This window comes from Calypte anna, chromosome 22 (genome assembly GCF_003957555.1).
Source record: "Calypte anna isolate BGI_N300 chromosome 22, bCalAnn1_v1.p, whole genome shotgun sequence".
NCBI classification, from domain to species: domain Eukaryota; kingdom Metazoa; phylum Chordata; class Aves; order Apodiformes; family Trochilidae; genus Calypte; species Calypte anna.
In genome coordinates, this window is record NC_044267.1 from 3,213,371 (window position 1) to 3,236,859 (window position 23,489).

A 23,489-nucleotide genomic window follows, 5' to 3' on the forward strand; every position below is an offset into this window, starting at 1 on the left:
GGAGGGGCCAACCACTTTGAAGCTTAACAGATACAAGGATTCGTAATTGCTTTAATATAATCCAAAACCCATCCTGTGGCTGGCCATGAGTCTTGCTTAGCCAAACAAACTCGAATCAATTAGTGTCAGCTTCCTTCTGTGCATTGTTATGCTTTGCACACAGTTTGTTTAAGGGAACCAGTGACACTTTTTCATACACATCTTGTGCTGTAATGGTTCTGTTTAACTAAGATGTCATGTTGCCTGATTTGCCTGAAATCAAATCTATCCCAGCTGAAGGAAGAGGCTGAAATGTAGATAATACTTAGTATTCTTAGGTTTTTCATCTTTGCAGTACAAACTAATTAATAAACTGGGGGAGGGAAGGGGGAGCCAGCCTCTTAGATGTAAAGAAGATCATATTTTGCATGCAGTAGACGCTTTTCCTGCCTCTTCCTTCTCTGAACCCCCAGAGGTTATGTAGTCCCCCCTTAGCTCTCCTCCCCTCCTGAAAACAAATAGAAACTGAAGAATGGCTAGGATGCTTTTGCACTCATTTTTGTGCTGTTCTTCATGCAAATATCTCACCTTCTGAGGGGTCAAGTCTCCTTGCTCGCCGTCCATGCTTGGAGTTGTTGTGAACAAACATGTTGTCAGACACTGCCAGGACATGCCCATCAACATTCACTGTTGTTGACAGCACAACCTGGGGTAAGAGAAGAAAAAGGAGGCAGGTAAACAATTTGCTTTGAAATTCAACTCATTAAGTATTAATTATTCAGTTTAGCTAAAAGTCTGTTCTGTTTGAAAATGGGATCGCATCCTGCAGGGTTCACTCCCTAACTAGAAGGGAAGAAATTATTTTCAGCCTTCATTCTATGCATAAATTCCACTTCACACAGCATCCTAAGGGCCAGATGAAGTCCTTACTGTATAATGAACCAGCTACTACAGATGGCCTGAAATGTAGCTTCCTCTGCTGCACTGTAGCTTGGCTGATGGCAAAGAGGTCTGGATATACCAACCAGGAGGCTGCAGAGCACCACAGTGATTTGCCCTCTGATACATCCATGCAGACCCAGAGCCATCTGCTGTCCTGAGCACACATGCAAATGCAGCTGCATCTGCTCCAGAAACAGAGGTCTCCATTGACAGAGCAAAATGGAAACTCCAACTACCTGAAAACAGTACCTAAATGGTGCTTGGTTTTACACCTAAGCATGCTTAGTGCCTCTTGAAAATCCTCTGAGCCTGAGGACCCCAAAACAAGCAGCAGTTTTTAAACCTTAGCCCCATCCCTTATGTTGCTGGGCTCCAGCAGCACATGAATTCTTAGAGGAAGCAACAGTAGATGTTAATTAATCCCACTCTGGGTTCTCTTTATGACACAATATCCAAAGCTGTAAGTCCAATAAATCCAGCAATGTATGTGCCTTTAAACAACAAACCTTTTGGAAAAGAAACTGTGTTTCAACGGTTGAAAGAAGATGCAATTTATTCAATTCATTGAAATGTTTAGGCTTTGACCATTAGTTGGTATAAATCAGCTGAACTCCCCTCAGGTGCCACACAGTGATTCCGAGCCACTGAGAATCTCTGCAGCACAGAGCAGGAGAAACCTTCCTGCTCCAGGCTTCTGCTAGCTTGAAGTATCCTTTCTTTCTTGAGACAAGTTTAATTCATTCCAAAAGGCTCTTGTCATACTGTACTTTTCTCAAGCATTCTTGTCACAAAATGTGTTGCTTTTGTGTGCCAACTGATTTCATCATTGCACATTTGGGTGGAGTGAGACTCCCATCCAAAGGGAACGTTTCCCACATGACATAGCTGAACCCACTCAGATGCACTTCATTATTTTCCCTTAAACAATGGAAATAAATTTTAATCTCTCACTGGCCAGCACAGAGCACACTGTGGCAACAGGGGAATAGACCTGAATTATTCCAGTGTCTGAAATATTTACGACAAGTGTTCAAATTGCAACCAAATGTAAATAAAAAGTATATCATATATATACAGTTACACTATATAATATATACATATCTGACCTCACATCCACAAGGTAGGCATGTGACAAACACACACCCACATGCTTTCAGTATGAGATCTTTATAATATATGCAGACCTCAATGTACAGACTGTTTGAATAACCATTTATAATGCTGGGCCCAATACAAGAGCCCCATTTCAGGAAGAGTTTTGGAGCTGTAAGTGCAAGGAGCAGCCCTCTGGGTACAAGTGCTGAGCATCCTCTCTTCTCTGAGCCAGCAGGACTGGAAGATGCACTTTTAGAGCAGTTCCAGTTTTGTTTTCCTCTCCCATTCATCACAGGAGGGTCAAACCCACCTGGCATTTCACATGCTGGGACCTAGCGTAAATGAATACAGCATTCTCAAGGACAGGACAAAATGCAAAGATCAGGTCTGGACCAGAACCTTCTCAGTGTTTTGGTCCTGCCTTGCAGTAATCTCTAAAGTATTGTTGAGATTCAGCTGAGACTTTTGTCATCTCTCCTATGACACTGTGAGCCCACTCATGATCAATGATGTGGAGTAAGAACAAGTGAGATTATGGACACTGCTGAACTTCTTCTCTCTGCTCCAGTCACTCCCTCTTGCCTGATGAAGATGACAATTCAATTGTTTTATACTGAAGATTAAAAACCAATGTTTTATGGATAAAAGGAAGAGGAATGTGCATTCCACTATGGTCTCCAGCTCCCAGGCCCTTCCCTTTCACAAGCCAACTGCTTTCCCCCAGTGAGTATTTCCTGGGTCATGAAGGGTGACCCTTTCCATCTGGAATCAATCAGTCAACTCCTGACAACTTCCTGAAACACCTCACTCCATTTCCTGTTCTCTCCCCCTTCTCTCTTTCCCCCTGGTTTGCTTCACTCTTCAAAACTGCAGGCCACAGCAGCTTAATGTTAGAGGGTCAGACACAGTTAGACTCCAAAACACTACACAAGAACACCTTTGACCTTCAAAAATCTTTACATCTTAGCTAAACAAATCAAGGTCAACGTTTCTTACCATTACCTTGTTAACCATTTATATGCAGTTTTGCAAATACCCTTCTGAACACAGATTTATCAATAGCACTTGTTCTCCTAACGTCGTAAACCAGGCCAGGTTTTACTCCTATTTTTTTAAAACCTGTGTTTAGTGCTGATGAAAGGTGATGTCCAAACTGCCCTGGAGATTTACATTCTCAGCTTTGTCCACAGCACTGCCACAATACTGCCAAATGGTTCTTAAAATTCTCTCCACGAATCTGCAAGGGCTTGTTACCAGCTAGGAAGCCACAGACATCAAGGAATGGTTTGCCAGCAGAACAAGAAATGCACAGGCTGTACCTCCACATTATTTTTGTTTCCTGGGTGGATTTCTGTAATGTGATCCCTGCTCAAAAACCAAAAGGGTTCCTGAACCCAAACCAGGGTTCACCTACCATGGCATTCCATCAAACTCTCTTTAGCACATTTAAACTCAGGCTCTCTGAGCTGTACCCACCCCTCTTTCACTTCTGTGCACAGTTCCAAGTGTTGTATTTCTTTACAATCCTTCATCTGGGTTTTCACTACAACCTTTCCAGCCCCACCATTCTGTCAGTATTTCTATATTTGATAGCACACTGCTCTTCAAATCACACAGATGCAACTAAATGCACATCTTCATCTATACAAAAGCTGCATCCCTCACAGACACCTATTTAGACATATGGTACAAACATTCCAGGCATACAGGCATTTACTTACATGTAACATATCTCATCACTGTGTAAATGATCTCTCTCAAAAAATTCCTGTTACCATTCCAAGTGTGGAAAAAATTCTTTATGACATTGTACATCTGGAAACAATATTACATTCCTGATGCACTTTCTCCTCTAACTCTCTAGTCACAGCACCATGTTATTTTAACTTTTCAAAAGAATAACTACTAGGAGGATTTTAAAAATTATCATTATTATTATTTTCCAGCTGGGTGGAAGAAACTATGTCAGGCCTCATCCTGCTGTCTTCACTTGGACAAGGCTCTCATTGATGTCAACAGGCATTTTGGTTGAGCAAGTAATACAGGAGTAGATGCTGGAGTATAATGTGTTTGCTTCATAGTTGGATTAGGAATAAGATAAACAATGTGAAAAATGCCAGCAGCCTCTCTCTGCTCAAAACTTCCATTGAATTCTTTGGGAAACCCTCCCTGAGCCTGCTGCAAACTCCAGGCTACCAGAAAAACCTATGCACATGAGCTTCATTTTAGGAATGGGCCTCTCAAGATTGCAGGGGCACAGGGGTGGGAGATAACTCCTGGGTCACTGACATTCAGGCTCCTGCTATTACAGACAACAAAACCATGTAGCTACTTTTACAAAAGTGTTTTCCACCATTTCAAGCTTTTGCCCTTCTTGTTTTGGAGTCTGCTTGTCCTGACTGTTAGGGAATATATGGTTTACAGCCTAAATTTATTCCTACTGAGTTTATACTTAATACTAGCTTCAAAAATTCTTATTTCCCATCTGATAAACACCTTAGGGTGTTTTTAGACAGCAGTTATGTCCCTTCTCAGTGTTTGTCACTGAAATATTTGAGCCAAGCTCTTGTTCACTCCTGGATCACTGTAATGACCCATTCCTACACCTGTTCCAATTTCATTTTCATTCTCTTCCTATTATTATAAGACAACACACAACTTTGGCACCTCACTGTCACAATGGCCATTTGGCCTTCAGGTCTGAGCACATGAAGCTCCTTGAGTGCCTTTTTATTTTGCAGTTCCAGTCAGTCCCTCCCTTACTCATACAGAATCTAAAATACCATCACCTTTTGCTGGCTCAGTCAGTAACTGGTGAAGAAACCTGCCACCCAGTAAGGGCTCAGGACTCTGCTGATAGTAGTTGCTTTTGTTTTGTAATTTATACCTGGCACATTAGTCACCCACAAAGACATCAGTCTGTGTAGTATTCACCTCTCAAACAGTTCAGCCATCTCTATCCATATCTGACCCTGGGGGTCTCCAGCAAATTCTTTAATCTGAAAAGGATTTTGATGTTTTATACTTGCTATCCCTTTTTGTTTCTTTACACTCTACAACATCCCTAACTCAGTATTATCTCACTGCTTTTACCCATTTTTCCTTTTTCCTGAATGTCACAGATCCTTCAGTGAATTCAGGCTGAATCCTCAAACACAGCCAGCTTTGCTCACGTGCCTGGTGATGAACTGAGCCAACCACTTGGAGGTCAGGAAGGAAATCTCCCCAGGGATACACCTTGTTATTTTTCCTTTCTCTTTCTCTCTAGAGCACCTCAAGGGGGATACCTGCCAGGAAACATTCCACGTCACCATTTCTGCTGAAAACAGAGGGCAACTGCTGACCTTCCTCTTTCTGGTTCTAAAAAAGCCTGTTGGTTAAAAGATGACCACTGTTAGGACTGATGTGCTGTTGCCTTGTACTCCTTGCACTGGAGGATCTGGTTCATCAGTACATTTCTGGATGCAGCAGAATTCCCCATCAAGAGGAGTCTAATGCTTTAGCACCAGGTCTCAGCTGAAGCATTTTAGCTGAAGTGCCTCATCTTAATTCCACAGAATTATTGTTCCCCATTACACACTGGTCATTACCACTAAGTATCACTGGGCTTCAATCAGGTTCTCTGGAAGTCCTCATTAAATGGAGGGCATCATTTTTTTGTTTTGTTTTGTTCCTGGGAGAATCCCTTGCTGAGAATACAGCAATGACAGTACCTATGAAAAGTCAGACTTGCAGCTGAACTCAAAGTCACCAGTAAGGTTTAAACAGGGGATTTTAGCATGGGTCTTGTTTCACTTTTCCACTGACAATCTTTATCCAGAAATATTTTAATCAATAAATAATTAATATGTGCTTTAGTTAGATTCACAAGGACATACCACTCAATCTGCATACGTTTGGGCAGCCATCAAGCAACTATGAAAACATCCATTAGCCCCACAAAGGTTCCCTTTCCCTGCATTACCTACTGACAGACACTGCAGGAGTGAGAGTCACAATAAAATCACGTTACTACTGGGGGCAAAAAAAAGCCCCCACAAAAATAATGAGGACACATACTTTAACTCCTGAGCCATAACAATTTTTTCAGCAGTAGAGAACCTTTGTATTTGATTAAAATCAATGAAAGTTAAGAGATTTTCATTGTATTTTTCTGAAGATCTATTTAATATCAAAGCAAATTTCAAATAGTTAATGTGATCACAAAACAGCTGGTGTTGCTCTCCAAAGAATTATATTTAAAAAAAAAAAAAACCACCACCCTCTTCAGGCATCTGGAGCTGTATTAAATTTACAATGCTGTGTTAATGTAACCTTTCCACCTTTCTTCTCCCCACCCCCATTTTTAAATGGGTGTGATATAAGTGAAATCTAACATTTAATTTAGTTTAATACAGCATAACTCTACTATAAAATATCTAAATCTTATATCTAGAAATGAGGCTGAGGCCAGGCTCAGAGCCTGGATCCCAACGCCCTGGAACTTTGGTGATCAGCCAAACCAAGCCCAAACTGTGTAGCTTCACACCCATCCCTAATCAGAAGCATTAACTTGACACTTTTCCAGACATGAGTAACCATTCTTCCATGCTGGAAGAACTCAATAAGATGCATTGTACAGCTCTATTTCCATGCCTCTTATTTACATTTGTGTCTCAACAACAAAGTCTGAGTTTTGGGCTTTCATTCAATTCCCATCAATGAGGAAAAATGTTTTTTGATGAGAGCCTTTCAGTTCCAGGTTTCAGTGAGCACTTTCCTGTAAGGATTCTCTCTTTTGTGTTTTGGTTTTTTTTTTTTAATAACTGTAAAAAAGAGTATTTTAATGTCTCCTGGAGATCTGAAAATGCAGGAACACAGAGGTACAAATTAAGAGACACTCCACTGAGCATGGCTGCAGAAGGGAAGTTAAATGCATGGAAATGTTTGAAAGAGGAGCCCTAATAACAACAGCTGTGCAAATCATTTACTAGGAAAAAACAATAAAGGGTTTAGATGTGGCCCAAGAATAAAATTAAATCATAAAGTACCTCACTGCACCATGCTTTCTGACACTGCTCTTACATCCCTGTGCTGGCAGGACTAACAACTGTCCTTTCAAACTTAAGAGATAATTCTGCACACTAATTACTTTACCTGAGGTAAACTTTAACAATTAGAAGGAAAATGAACATATTCACCATGTCAGCACACCACTAATACTTGAAGTAATCTTTTTTCCCCCACTTCTGACTTTCAGGGTAGCTGACAGACCATGCTCAACAAGCAGCAGACAGAGGGGGCTTTGCCTAAATTTAAAAATGAAACAAACAGAAAATAATATTGAAAAAAAAAAAGAACAAAAAAAAAAAAGAACAGTCCAGAAGGCAGAGACAGTGGAGCATTCAGGAACACTCCTTAACTTTCATAAGAGGCAGGGAAGTCATGCTTCTATCCTTAGAAACAACAAGGCAGACAGAAAACAGGCTGTCTTTGCTTATTATCTTTACAGTTCATCATGGCTAATTTCCTCTGGAACACACAGCTTCTTTACTCCCAATGTGTAAAATTTGAGCAATTGCACTACTTTTTATGTCCTTTTTAATACAGACTGACCCCTGTAGGCCAGAACAATGCTCATGAACCAAGTCCAGTTTAGCACAAGCCTGATTGAAGATCCTGCTCTCACTCAAAACCTCACACTTTTTGTAGTTTGTCTCAAAGGGTTCGTTTTTGTAACTCTGAAAAAAAGTCTCATCAACAGTTTTGGTTTTGACAAAAAGCAAGCTGAACCCAGTGGTTTTGCCTGATCTTGATCAATTTGGGTGTTTGAACTGAAATCTTCCACTGAAACTGAAAGGATATGAACTCACACGGCCTCAAAGGGCACAAGGATTGAAGCAAACCCTGCAAAACACAACCAGAGAGTTGCACTTGGCTCCATTTTCCTGGCTTGGTGTGTTGTGAAGCAGAAAAACCAGATGAAGAGTCTTTCCCAGCTTGTTTTCTTCTCCAACAAACTGCTGATTTGGGTACAAAGATCAAAAGCAAGGCCATACTTTCTCACAGCCACCACGTGGGTGCTGCAAAGCTCGTTGGACTTTCCCTGTTCAATGTTTCACTCTGAAGCTGAAGCTCTGTAACATCATCATTTTGGGTGTGGAGCTATGGATGTGACACAAAGAATAAGGCTGATCCTAGAAAGAGATTTCTGCCAAAAAAATGAGATCCCAAATCCTCCTGCAGTTCAGTACCTTATGGAAACCTTGGAGCAAGGGGCAGCTGGCAGGAAACTGGAATCTGATCTGAATGTCTTCAGTGCTCAGGTGTGTTTGGATCCAGATTTTATATTTGGGCTGTTATAAGCTCCAGCAATTGTAACATGGCAGTGCCTGGAATCCCTCTGTGCTAACCAGGATAGCCTTGTGCAAGATTTTTTTACATACTTATACCAAAACAACAACAAAAAAGACCATTTGTTTCATTACATTCCACAGTCAGCTATTCGAGCTGGCTCTAAGATCTGTTTGCATGCTATAAATTGAGTTTTCCTTTAGCCTCAGATTTTTCTGCATTCTTGGCAGATGATATCTAATTGCTGGGTTTTTCTTTATGGAAATTGCCACTTGAAAAAAAAAAAAAAAAAAGAAAAAAATCACCATAAATTTCCCAACAATGAGCACCTCTTTTTTTCTCATGCCTTATCATCTCTAAAAATACAGAATGAAGAAGTCACTGCAGTCTCTTTAAACTACTCATGAAAAAAATTAAGCTGGTCAGGAATTTTTCCTTAAATGTATTTCTGCTCAAAACAAAAAGTCAGTAACTCTTTTGGGTTTTTTTGCCTACATTTAAAAATTTTTTTTCAGCTTTCAGCAGCTCGTGTTTTGCACTAATTATCTGAAATGTTGAATGCTTGGGATTTTTCATAATAAAAATACTCTGCCTGTGAATTTTTCATTGCTAGTAAAAAAAAAAAATCACTTGTCTGGGAAAACATGTTTTGGTGGAAAGTTTTAAACAACTCTTCAAACTCCTGTGGAGTTGTAACTTCATTTATAAACGAGGAAACCGATGCAAGTTCCCAATGAAACATGAATTGCCACCTACCCACTACAAGAAAATCACAAATCCCTCACTAAGCTAAAATTCTCTTTGTATCAGGGATGGGACACAAAGAAGGTAAAACAATAATGGTGACAAAAGCAGTAGCTGGGGTAGCACACACCCAGTTCCTCAAATGTTCTCCTGAATGAAGACCACAAAGTTTTTCCTCCAGTGTTCTCTGCTGTGCCACCTTCCACACCACTGAGACCAGAGAGGAGAGAAAAGGTCTGAGCATCCTGTTTACAGTTTTGTGAGGGCTGAGTTACAGGTAAAATACTTATTTATTACAAATAGTTGTTTACAAGGTTTGGGTATGAAAGCTGGGGGCCTGTGTCTGCCTTTCTCTTTACCAGTGACACATTTCACCTCCTTCTGTGTTTTTATTAGCTGGTATTCACAATACATCAGCGACAGCTCTGATGAAACCAGTGGCAGATTTCACTGCAAAGCAGCTGGGTCATTGTCCCATGGGTCTTGTTGCTTTGCTGTATGAGATCTTAAAGTGACCATCACTATTTTGGGTTCTTTTTTAAAAACATGCTGCAAGGGAGGGCACGAGAGAGTTAAAAGGCAAAAGAGAGGGAAAGAGACAGAGTTGAGGGAAATGAGGAGGCTGCTTGTGTACCACGTACAGAGCTACTTTGAAAAATTCTGAGGCATCTAAGTATCACAAACATGATCCCTGCTGTGGGCAGCTGTATGTGCGAGTGCTTTGCCCGAGGGTGTCAAATCAAATATCCACTGCTGGTTGGTACAGTGCATCACTTCCCCTTGGGGATTCAGAGTGGAAAAAGAGGAAAAAAAAAAAAAAGATTTAAACACCACAAATGGAGGAAAACTTTAACAATCACTGATATGGCTTACTATCTACTGTCATCATAGAATTATGAACAATGTAGGAGAGAGGAAAAGGGAAAGAAGAAAAAAAGCTGAGCCTTATAAGACTTACCTGGAACCGTCTCATATCTCTTGGGTTTCCTGCTGTTTTCAAACAATTCTGATTGCACTTGAGAAAAAATTTTAAGAAGAACCTGGAAAGATAAAGAACCATGTCACTTTATTAACCCTAACAAAGCATGTTCTGGTATATTCTGGTTTACAGTATTCACTGCAGTGATTTGCATGATGGTGCATCAGTAGAGCAGGGCTGTAAGAACTTAAAAAAACAGAAACAGAAGTTAAAACCCCATCAGGATAAGTACAACCAATGTGACTGTAATGCACTCTGAGCTGGGCTGGTGGAAGTCAATGCATCTGCTCTGTTTCATGCCCATTTCCTCACTGCATGTTTGACCACACGATTTTAGTCTCTCTCTTTATCTCTCCCTGGCATACAAGGTCTTTCTTTCTCTGTCTGAAAGGATTTTCCATGAAACAATATCAAAGGATAATGTTATTGTGAAAAGTACAAAAACTGACAGGGCAACTCTGTGGCAGATAAGCTGTGAAACTACTTAGAATGTATTAAACCTAGAAACAAACAGGGCTCCCAGAAGTAGCTGATGAGATTTCATCATGAGGATGGGTTTTGTTATTAAGATTTCAGGAACTAAAGCAGAGAAGCAGAACCACTGAGACTCCAGATTCTAATCTTACAGAGATTTTGTGAGAAGAGAACAAAAACACAACCTGAAGTAATACATGACAGCTCATGCTGTCCGAGCAGATAAACCCATTAACATGGGACAAAGTTCTTGTGCCAATTATTTTTGCCCTGTCACAAGTGCCTCTCTTTCTGTGTCATTATTCTGTAGAGTTCTGCTTGTCGTGTACACGGTGGAATCTCCAGCATGCTTGGTTGGCTTACCCAACACCATGCACCAGAGAGATTTTACACTTTAGAATAATCTCAGGCAGGCATTTTTCTGAGCTTTTCCATAAAATGTTACGTTCAATCCAGGGAGAAGAGGATTCATCCCTTTGTTATCTGATTCACACGGTGAAATTTGGGAATTTCAGAGGGAAAGAAACTACATGAAAAATTAAGACTTGTTGGATTAAACACAAAACAAGCATGTCTGCAAAATTCAGGCATAACTGGCAAGAAATTTTTTTGGCATCTTCTATCAGAAGCAAAAATATTTTCTGTGATTCTTTTCATTTCCATTTGTCGGACAAAATGGGTTTAACTGCAACAATTAAAAAAAAAAAATCAAAGACTTTAAGATATATTTAGAAGGAAAAAGACTTGGATATAAGAAAAAATAAATAGTCAAAGAATTGATTTCGAATACAAAGAGCAATTTATTTATTTATTTCTCTTGCTGAGTGCTTTCCTTAAAAAAAATCTGCTTTTGCAGTAAGTTAAAGTCCCAGGTGAGCCAGGCCTATTTCCCTTTCTGTTACTATGACAACGATTTTTTACCGCAGTCCCTAAGTCCCTTCAGAACTCACACATTCATGCCTTGAATTAGAACTTTAAAGGAGAAAGATGTATATTTCCTAGGGTTTACCAACAACAACAACCCAAATAGTCTTAACGCCAGACAATAAAGCAGAAATCCGCTCTCCCTTGTTATTGCCACTTTCTTTGCACCGCTTACATCGTGGATTTCTCTTCCATCTGCCCCAAACATACAAAAAAATATTGAAGGATCTGATCCATTTCTATGTTTTTTTGAACAAACAAAACCCTTCGGAAACCTCATGACAATTGAACCCACAAAAAGACCCAGAGAACATCATCTAAAACGACTGTCACAAAACGCATCTTTTCCGGGGAGCTTTTTAAATTAAAATGTTTGGTTTGGGTTTTTTTTTCCTTACGTCCCTCACAAACGTTTTAAAAAATACTGAAAATATTTATTTCCTCAGCACAGGCATTTTGCAGGCTGTTATTTTTCTCTCCATCATTCTCCCCCTTCCTGACTTCCAGAGCTGCCTCCTCCTCCTCCTGGGGTGCCGCTGCGGGTGGGAGCAGCACCCGGGTTCCACGGGTCCACGCTGGGCTCTCAGAGGGCAACTTCTCCCAGCAGAGCCCTGCTCACCCCCCTTGTATTCTGAATTTAAAAGCCTACAGAATGTCAAGCCTGGGGGACAGCACTGAGTGAATAGATTCTCTCAAATAACTTATTGAGTCCTCATGCTCAAACCTGTGACCTCTTTTTATTTGAGTGATTCGGTAAGCAAGATTTTATCTGTAAGAATGTTTACAGAAGGAAAAATGTTATGCATGCCAGCACACTCAAAGATTCACAGGAGAACATGAGCCAGAAATGTTACTCACAAACTCTCCTTTTTTCTCCTGCCTTCTTCTTACAGATATAAAAAAATATTTGCAGATGCACAAGCAGCTTCTGGGTTACTGAGATTTAACTACGGAATGAAAAACTGCAGAACAGAACCAAGCTCTAGCATAAAACCAGGAAAGTAACTTTTCCCCCGAGCTGCTGGCTGATTCTTTGGGAGGAAAACTGCAATCAAAAATCTGCAAGAAGTTGTTACTTTCAAGGAAAAATAAAAGACCAAACGAAAGCACAAAATCGTTCAGTTTCCTTTTTTAATTTTTTAAAATGTTTATGTCCTTGTTCATGCAGACAAGAAAAATGCTCAGCATGAACTAAAGAAGCAAGAAAATCAGAGCAAAATAAAAGGTGTCTGTCAGTTAACTCGCTGTGTCAGCTGAAGTGACTCTGGGAAGAGCTCAGACACTGCAGGAACACATGGAACACAAACCCCAAGATAGACACAAAAAAGTAAAACTTCTACCTGGATGCTTAACAGGATCCATGACCCAACTCTGCAACACTATGAACTAAATTAATATTTCCTCCTAAACACCTCCAAAAATGAGGGTTTGGATCCCCAGCAAACATAATTCAGCAGCACATGTGAAAATTAACTTGGATTTCAATCAGGTCTGTGCTGATGATGCCAACAGATGGATTGTCCATTAAAAACACACAGAAAACAAAACTCTCCTTTCTCTCTGAGTTCTCTGTCCCCTTCCAGGTGCAGAGCACTCTCATCCCTCACTGACTGCTTTGCAGTGCCCAGCATTCAGCATGCACACTCACTGAGCTTTAGGGGATGCAGCCAGGAGGATATTTAACCAGTGGCAATTTTGGGAAGTCCCACTTGAGACAAGTGGGCCTGATTTTCTGGAGTCACCTGATGGTACAACTTCCAGATCTCCCAAACTGGGCATCAGTGATTCCTCAGCTCACTTCTGAAAGTGCTGGCCTTGGGTTTTAGACCTTCAGCCCTGTGGTAGGATTCATACATCTTGCCTGAGATGTTTCAAGTTCCTCTGGAGCTCACTGGATATGCTGCACTAAGACAGTTTTTCCTCCCATCATCCCAGTTTTATTTAGATGCACTCACAAGAATTTTTATCTTGCCTTTAGCTGACCCACCACATCTCTCTTTTCCTCCTGTCAGAGTTTCTCCAGTCATATTTTAGCTGCAAACAGGAATCTGCATGATAGGTTGTTAGATATACATATATATATTTTAAGTGGCTGCATCTGGGCAAGGCATTAATATTTATTGGAGCATTAGAATAAAAATGACTTGGGGGGAGCAAAGAGGAGGGAAGGTTTAGCACTAAATGAAGCTGATTTAGGGGTAACAGGAGAATTGCAGAAAGGCTTTATTAATTTTTTTAAATGAGAACCTTCAGCCAGTTTTTGGCCTTAACCTATTCATACATCAAAAACCAGAAAAGAAAAAAATTGAATAAAATTAGCTCATTTTCATGTTTCTTAACTGGCCTTTGTTCCTTCCTTAGGCCAGCATTAGCTATGAGTTTAGCAGATAACTCTGGTTCCAGCCAAGCTGAGAGCCCAGGCATCCCATAGATCAACAGTGAGGGCTCTGGGGAAAATCCTAAATGCTTTTGAACGACTTCCACTAAAAATTCTGGCATGGCTAGAGAAAACCTGACTAAATGAATGTATAGACATAAAATTAATTAAGATATAACAATAGAGTTATCCTTTTTTTCCTATTGTCTCTCTCATATAGTTGAGTCTTCTACCTACAAACTCCTACACTTCTGGATGTCTCCAAAACGCCACCATAAATCTGACTCCCTCTTTTAGGATTTAGAAGGAGCTGTTTGGAAAGATACTGCTCCTCCTGCTGGGAGTTACCATCATGCTGAGGAGTTAGGTTGATGAATCATTTAAATGCCCCTTTTTCACTTCAGTACAAAGACAGCTGTGTTATCTCAACTCTGTCCCAGCCACCCCAGGAGCAATTCTACCTGACTTTAGGGGCAAGTGAACAGGAGTGCTCCTCCAACCCACACTGCAGCTGAGAGGCAGGAGGAGAAATCCCCCAATCAAGGACACTGAGAAAGGGTAAGGGCAAAGTAGGTGAGGTCTGGCATCTCTCAAGCTCTTTTGCTGATCCACACTCCCACCTTGTCTAGGTAGAGCTATACTATTAGGTTCTGTACCTACCTGAGGCAACTTAAAAACGTGGCTAAACCTAAAAAGCATGTTCCACACCTCTGAGAATGTTTTATCCTCCATCTGGGGTGAGTGAGAAGAACCTTTATCAAATCCTGTTGGGAGCCAAAATAAAAAATAAAATCTTTCTTATGACTTCAACAGGACCAGACAGAAGCCCTAAAAAGCAGCCCCACATGGCAACAGAAGGTGTAGGTTAAAAAAAAAAATAATCCATCAATGTTTTTGTAAAACCCTGTCCCAAGACCTGGGACTGATTAGTCTCCCCACGTGGAACCACAGAACTAGCTAATATGCTTTGTGCTTCTATAGCCCCATTCTCTGGAAATTAAACCTCAATTAATTCTTCTTCACCAACCCCTGTGCAGCAGGTGGGGTAACTCCCCATTTTCCAGCAAAAATGCCAGACCCTGCAAACTGGGAGGGAATAGTTTCCCATCACATCCCAGCTCTGCTGCAGAGCTGGGACTGGGATTCTGATCTGTCTCCTGCTTCTCCAGCTTACTGAACCTTTTTATCCACCTTTTGTGCTTCTTTTAAAGCACAGGTACAGAACCAAGAGATAGAATGTTTTAATCTTGTGAGCAGCCTCTGGATACACTTTAAATATATCCCTTGCAAAGCAAATACTGAGATAATCCTGTTGTGTTTGTGCAGAATTTGGATTCATGGCCTCAGTCATTTTTTGGCTTGAGAACATATCTGCTACCTAGAGTCATCATGTTTAGCAGCAAATCATCATCAGAATATAGAGATCTGGTGGCATCCTGCTTAAATTATTCAAGTGCTTCCAAAAAGTCACAAAGTGAACAAATTAAAAACCAGAAGCTGTTATTATTAATATCTTTGCTCCAGTTAAACAATATTAATATTAAATAGACTATTAACTATCATTACAGTGAAGAACTGACTCCAACTCCATCAAAGCCAGGAAATTCTGAGATCAGGGTCTCCCATCATCCCCCCAACTGACCCACGTGTGTCTTGGCATGGCAAAGTCTCAGATAAGTGTGACAAGCACCTACCCAATGCCACAAGATGATCAAGTAGAAGCCTTTACTTGCAATTTCTTTCTTTCAAAGGGATCAGGTCAGATTTTGCACATATATTTGAATTTGAAAATCAATTAAGTGCATTTATTTGATATCATCATTTTGATTTTAATGAGTATTGGACTAGAAGACTTCTTTGTAATCTGAATATCTATCTCTGGAGTAATTTTGTTCTATTATGTCAGTGTGTATTATTAGGGAGCTGATGAGAAAATTTCCTCCTCTTTTTCCAGCAGTTAAAGTCAATGTGGGATCAGGCATTGCACAGAGGCATTCTAAATGAACATACACCTCAGACTGGGTGAGAAATGAGTGAGGTTATTACAATAATCCAGAGTATTTATATGATACTCCACAAACAGCAGCTAATTAATCTTCACAAAACTCCTGTGCATAAAGTGTGAGCCCAGTTTAACAGATGTGAAAGCCAACGTATGTAGGTCAGAAAACTTTTCTGAGTTTGTCAAATATTTTCTGTGAGAGAAGGGAGCAGGAGTCAGATGGAATGAGGCCCCAGGCCAGGAGAAAAAGAGCTGAGTGGTTATTTGTCATCTGTATTTTAACAGAGACTCCAAAACCCACCCAGGGATGGCAGGCCTGCTGCTCCTGTCCCCACCAACATCCTCATTTCCTAATGGGAAAAGCAAGGGATGCTTCTCTACCCTCTTCCCTTAATTCAGAATAATTTCTTCAGTTATGGAATGACTTATTTGGTTAGACTCCTCTCCAGCTCCACACTCCTGCCTGCAGAGGACACCCAGACAATGCAAAAGAGTTCCTCAGCCTTCAAGAGAGGTGAGATAGGTGTGTGCAAACCCACAGGTCCCTTCCTCATAAATGTCTATGATTGGGGTTTTTTTCCTAAGCTGCCACCTATACTTTCTGCCACACACATTCCCACAACACCTTTCTCCTCATCTCACCCCTCTGATTGTCCCTCAGTTTCCAGGCCCTGATCCTGACCCTTTCTAGAAGAACCTTTTCCTGAGCTCTCCATTTCTTTTCCAGCTTTGGAACAGATGCTTGCCAAGGCAAAGTCTGTTTCTGCAGAGGTCCAGAGAGGACAGCTCAGGAGCAGCTGCACTGATGGTAGCAGAACTGCAATGGCAGAAGCAAAGCTGGCTTCAAGATGTGAGGCTTTTGTGTATTTGGACTTGTCTGATTAAATCAGGGTGGTTTGGACCAAAATCTACAGGATTCAAAGAGTCCTTTGCACTGAGGAAAGCCTAGATCAGAGTTTTCTGTCTAGGCCCACCTTTATGATTAAATTAATATTTAATCAATCAAACACAGCATGCTCACCCCAAGATGCTGGCAATGTGAAGCAGATGAAGACATGCAGAGCAGATAAGTGTAATGGAGAACAGGTGGAATTAGTGCTTTTGTTTTCAAAGAGGAGAAAAGCTCAAAAAGGAGTTTAAAATGCCACAAGGCACTGCATCCCTCCAGTAAATTGGAAACATCATCTTATTTTAGGTATCAAAACAACTCAGTTTTTAGTAAGGCCAACAGCTCAAAGGCATTTACCAACATCTATGGTTTAACATCCCATTTTCCTTCTCCCACAACTAGTTAATCAATTCAATTTAGATTTTAAGTTTAAAATTTTGATATGAGACCATTCTTTAGGGTCTCTTTTTCTGGACCTGGTATTCAGACCTGAAAAAGCCACAAGGAAACACCACGAGAATGCAGAGGACTATTACTGGGAAGTGACTCTTACAGTCACTGAGCTCAGAAGAGTTAACACCAGAGATGGATGCAAAAATGGGACAAATAAAGGGTGGTGATTCAGCTAAGGTTGGCCAACAGAGCACATTATCTAAAAAAAGTCTCATTTGAAATGACAGGATGGTAATACCCATCTTAAAACATCCTTTCAGTACAATTTGTTATGCTAAAAGGACCAAATCACACTTGGGGAGGTGACACTTTATGCAAGGTATTAAAGAAGATACAGGATAAAAGTCCTGGAATCCTGAACTTCAGATGGATCAACAAAAATATTGCACCTTGCCCACAGGAATGGTTGGAACTGAATTTATCTCTGACTCCCAATCTCATGCCTTAACCAAAGAACAATTCCTCCTCAAATATCCCATCTCTGCAGCCTAGAACATCATAATTCTCTCTGCTCTATACCTAGTGGCTTTTTAGAAGTTTCCAAACCACTCATAACAGAATGCAAACCTGCAATGTGTCATCCAAACCCAAAACGTGTCAGTAAACTTCAAATGTACATTCTATACATTTTCCAACAATTTTCATCTCTGAAGGAGATTCTGTTCCCCTCTTTCTGAGCAGCAGGCACATGGATCCACACCAGCAATTCACACTCATTTGGTAAATGCTTTTTCTGCCTTGCAAAGTGATCCCATTTCAAGAAACAAGGGTTGGAGGAGAGTGCTCTGCCAGTTACAGAGTCATTTCTCAGTGCTGAATGTAGTTATTTGGCATGGCCACGTTTGCTAGGGACAAATCTCCAAGGAAAACCTCCTTGTTTGTGCACTCTGATGAAAACCTGACACCATTAATGAAAATAGTAATTGAACTCTATGGGTTCAAATTGAAAATGAAACACAACACTAACAGTGTGTTTGTAATTGCAATTGTTCTCCAAAAAGTCTTTGGAGGACTCTTTGCAATCTGAGCAGTTTCCCTTTTCCTTTGGGTTTTCCTCCTTCCTCCCACACCAAAACTTTCCAGTAACTTACAAGACAATGGCTAAAAGCTTATTTATGCTGTAAGATCCATATTATTCATGCCATTTGGCATGGGACCAAATGCCATAGCATAATCAAAAGTCAATAGGCAGGGAGGTAATAGAGTAGAGGATTGAGCTGACGGGCTGCTGAAAGGGACCTTCAGATAATATTCCCTGGTTTATTACAGTGTCTGTGGGCTCCAACTGTGCTAAGCATTGCACAGGCACGTTGTGAAATTGTTACTGGAGAAAAGATACACGAAGGACAGGAGGAGAGAAAGGCTTTTAGACTCATTTCACTGATGGGGAAGTCAAGGCACCTCCAAACTAAGTGGCTGACCCTGCAGCCCACATCGAGTTGTTCTTCCAGCCAAGAACCACACACACTCCCCTGCCAGCCACGTTTGTGATTTTCCTGAGGCTTTTTAAGAGGGACAAAAATTTCATAAAGCTCATTGCCTCAGAATCTAACACCCAGCAGGATTGTGGAGAATAAGGCCAAATTCTTCTTCATTATACTTATGTCAGCCTCAGCTGCACACACATGGGTTGGTGCTGGACTGCATCACTCAAAACCAGGCCTGAGGATGCTCTGCAGTCCTGGCTCATCCATTCATTCTTACCTAGCACTTTGTCCTTAGAGCTCTACACAGGTGCAGAGTTAACTCCAAATCTACTCTGCAAACCCTACGGATCCCAGGCAAGATTTACACAGGTGTTAAAAGAGCACAGAATCTGATTTCCACTTATTTTCTTTTCCCTATGCAAAAACGGCTCCAATTCCATTATCTTCTGACTCTTCTCTCCTCTTAGCCCATCACTCTCCAAAAATAGATGTCTATGGAGCTATGCTAGGCTGAACAGTGAGCACAATTACACCAACAGCCTTTTTGCTGCTGCTGGGTCTGCTGGTTTTTACTATTGCTGCCAGATGGCAGAGGCCAGCACATAAAAACTCTCTACCCTGCAGTTAATGCAGGACTTGGTAATAACTTCCCAGTGACTCCAAGAGACCAGAAAGTTGCAGTGATGGGAATGTTAGGGATGGAACCAAGGTTAGGCACCTATTTTACACCTGCCAGAGTGGATATCACTCAGCCAAAAGCTCTCACTCGTTGATGAAGGGAAGAGCCCTGCCTGTCCCTGAACTGGTTTTGTGTACAAGAGATGTGCATTCATTTGCTAAAGAGGCAAATTTCCATCCCAGCAACTTGGGTCCACACAGATTTTGCCTCCTCCTATTTCAGAGCTCTATTCACTCGTTAGATTTGAACCTATTGTACTTCTGGGTCTGGTCACAGATGACCTTGAATCCCAACACTGGTGTAACATTATATTCCTATGACAGATTTATAGATTGGCAGATAGGGGTGCATTCAGTGCATTCCTTCCCTAAGACAGGACAGCATCCAATGTTTGTTAGCATCATTAAACTAAAACTGACTTTTCACCTGCTCCCATACCATATGCAGCTGCAAATTTTTAAATTAAACTATGAAGCCATGCATAAATTTACATATATTACAGACTAGCCTCTCCATTTAACATGCAAATGTACTCCAATGTTTCAGAACACCTTCTGTCGCTAATTAATTTGCTGAATTATAATTAGACTAATCCTGCATAATTAATAAGCACAGATTTTTTTTTAATTTCTAAGCAGCTTGATGAGATCATTCACTTCCTTCTATAAACTGCTAAGTAACTGTTAAAAAAAATCTGGAAAGAACATATGTGAAAAGGTATGTTTGATGTCGCATACAAATTTAAACTAGCGGGCAAGCTTCAAGAAGTCAAGATTAATCTAAGGATATGGTTGAGGCAAAGAGCCTCTCAGTGCCTTGGTTTCAGGGGCAAGGACCAAGACTTTCTCTGTTTATTTTATTCCTTTTGCTTTTACCCTTCGGACCTTCAGAAGATCATAGACTGAGAAAGGGATTACAGAGGCGTGTGCAGCATTAGGAGATGTTCTGATATTAACACACTGTTGTGTATCAAACCCCTCTCCCTGGACATGCTGTGTGTGGGGAAGCTCCTTTGATGGTATTTGGAATTGTTTTCATTTCAGCTGCCAAAACCAAGGGAGAGCATTTGAGCGAAACAATTAAGTGCTATTAGCAGTGGATTCGTTCTCTAATGATTAAAATTAAGGGTCTTGCTTTAATGTTGAAGAGCCTGGATTTGGAGAAATCTGCATGGCAGTGCAATGGAAAATGTGCAGTGGCACAGGGCAGAGAGAGGGAGTCTGTGTCTGCTGCACAAAGCAGAAAACAGCCAAGCCCAAAGATCTCCCCCAGCAATTTAATCAGGCAGAGAAAGAAGGAAAGAGCATCCCAAAATATCAGGGGGTACTTTGCAAGCAGGGAATGCAAACGATCATCCCAGTGTATTATATTTATAAACATCCCCACACACAGGGGCTGCAGCCTGGCTTGCTAATTATTGTATTTATTTATATGTTTCTCCATGTGTACTGCAGCTCCAGTGCTCACATCCCTGCTAAGTCTTCACTTCAGCCTTTCTCAGATGCAGCACTCGCCAACATCACCGGGTGTTTGCTTCAAGTCTGAGTAAGCAAAATCTGAAAGGAGACCTCAGGACTGAACCCAAACAAAGGAAACCAGAAGGAAAACATTAATTCCTGCACTAGAAGATTGCTGAGCCACTCAAAGCCTTCGTGGGGCTTGTCTGCTACATATAAGTCTACAGAAAATCCTCATCACTCCTCTGCCTCAAGTCTGTTGTGTTTTGATTCGTTTTCCCTTCTGCAGAGAAATTTATCATTTCCCTTGACTTGAGTTCTGCATATCCATGCAGAGAGAGAAACCTCACAGGGACCCAGCTTACACAGGACAAGTTCTGGGCACTGTATGGCAACCACCAGCTGGTATTTCCTACTGGACAGACAATGGGAAATCACTTTGTTGTTCTGGAGTTGTTGTTTTTTTAAAAAGGCAAAACCTTTTTTCCCAAGAAAGACTGGAAATTATCCTGCTGTACTTTAAGACACAGCAAAGCTCCTCAGAAGTGATGGCTGCTTGTGAACAGCACACATTAAACACAGAAGAAACACTCAAATCTCCAAATTTAAAATAATATAGAATTGCACACCTGGAATCCAAATATGCAACAACTCCATGTTATACACAATACACAATCTTCCTCATGGCCACCAGATGACAAGAAAAGCTTCAAAATAACAAAATAATACAAACAGAAAACATCTTTTTGTCTCCTACATCTCCATTTCTTCTCTTCCCATACAGACAGACAGAATAATGGTTTTTTTTAAGTTAAGAGGACGGGGTCTGTATTTTTCCCTCCTCATTTCTGCCTACACCTCATTTGAAACCATGGATGACTTGGCTCAAGGATATATGGGTCAGATGGCTGGGGCAGAAATAGAACCTGTACCTCCAGAGCCATAGTACATGAGCAAGTCACTGACATTCTCTGCAGCTATTCTTACTTTGATAAGAATTAATTATTAATTCTTTTGATAAGATTATTTTGCAGTCACAGCACGTGGCCAAATCCAAGTGTCAGCATCCACAGCTTTCAAAAGATTTCTGATGTCCAGGGCATTTCCCCCCTTCTTTGACCATGGAATCTGCCACAGCTGATTGACTTCTGCACTGTGTTACTCTATCAGCTCCTGATGAAAGACTTTGTGTGCCCAGGTTTGCTTTAAAAAGAAAAATTCTATGCTCTGAAACCCAACTTTTCCTGTGATTTAGCATATTCCCTCAGAAATCAGTTGATTTTCCAAAAGGAACTGGTTAATATTACAGACATCTATGCACCACCTTGTGTTTCTGAGGACTGTGAGAATTTCTAGCTTGCAGTAAATAAATGAATACATTAAAAGTGATTCCACCTTTCACTGGGAACGTTTCATTCATTCAGCTTACTACCCTCCAAATTTAATTAACCTTTTTAGTACTCTTTGATGTAGCACAGATGTGCCAGAGGCCAAAAAAGAAGCAGGATTTTGGGCTGTGAACTCTGTTAATTGGCAGTGGGTGAGCACGAAGGAGATGGCAATTCCAAGAAAGAAGCATCCCACACTGGATCCACCTTCCCAGGACCTCAAGATGGGGCTGCAGGTGGGCAGAAGAAGGGCAGATCTACTGCTGAAAGGACTGAGGATCTTGAGGATCTCTCCTGGGATTGACACTGAAGGGGACTTGACTTGGCCTGGTTTAAGTCTTCAAGTTATTTCAGGGCACCTCAAGTTCTAAGAAGTTCTGCTGATCATGAAGATACCCAGAAAGATGAGGAATGTTTTCAGTGGGCTGTGGATGAGGCTCTTTAGAAAAAGCACTGTATTAAGTCACACTGTGCAGATGCACACCTCCAGGACCCAATGGGTCCAAAAACCAGCATCCAATTTCTCCAAGCTCCCAATTCAAACCCAGGACCAGACATCCACATCCCACAGACAAGCTGAAAGCCTGGGTTTCATGCAAGAAGAGCCACCTGTGCAAGTGGCATCAAGTTCACCCTTCACAAGCAGCCCAGACTGTATGAAACACATCCTGAAAGCCACGGTCCCCAAGTGCCTTAGACTGAGCACCCAGAAATCAAGGCAAGATAAAATTTAGACACTTGGGCAATCACTTTGCTATAAACTCCTGGCTGCAGTAAGTTATTTTGCCTCTGGCAAATACTTCATGCTACAGGAGAAATTGCTTCTCTTCACTCCATCCCTCTCTCACACGCACCCCAAGTTGACTGTGCAGTGATGTTAACAGGAGAGGAAAATTGCTTCCTGACCTTTCCAGTGATCAATTTACACCCTGAAGCATGAGATTGGTTTCATTTTAGTGTGTATATGTAATACCTATTCCCACATCACTTTAGACAATGCAGAATTTGCTGTTTACTTGACTGGGTGCACGTGTTCAGACCTGGTTGGAGCAGTAACCTCCTCCAAGATAGATCTGGGCTGTGAGCTCCTCCTGGAGCACAGCCACCACTGCCCACACTTTTGGGGTGAAAACCACTGTTTGGATTTCCCCTGGCTGACTGCAACCTATCTGTGTGTCTCTTTGTAATGTTGCTATGAAGGTTTGGGTTCTGCTGGAGAGCCTCACCCTCTGGCCAGAGCAAAACATGTTCCTGGGGGTGCTGTGAGAGATCCCAAGCTCACCCTTCATCATTCCAGCTCCTGACCCTGGTGTTGGACCTGAGGGGAACTGCAGGAGGCAGCTAAGA

General features: G+C 41.2%; 1 protein-coding gene across 6 annotated transcripts in view; it reads right to left on the reverse strand.

Moving 5' to 3' along the window:
• Positions 1–23,489, reverse strand: part of EBF2 (EBF transcription factor 2) — a 126,178-nt gene that overhangs the window by 23,666 nt on the left and 79,023 nt on the right. For all 6 annotated transcript variants that reach the window (XM_008499404.2, XM_008499411.2, XM_008499420.2 and 3 more), the window contains 2 exons: positions 10,052–10,133; positions 568–685 (listed from right to left, as the gene is read on the reverse strand). In XM_008499404.2, the coding sequence (XP_008497626.1) occupies positions 568–685; positions 10,052–10,133 (200 nt within the window). The remainder of the gene's footprint in view (positions 1–567; positions 686–10,051; positions 10,134–23,489) is intronic.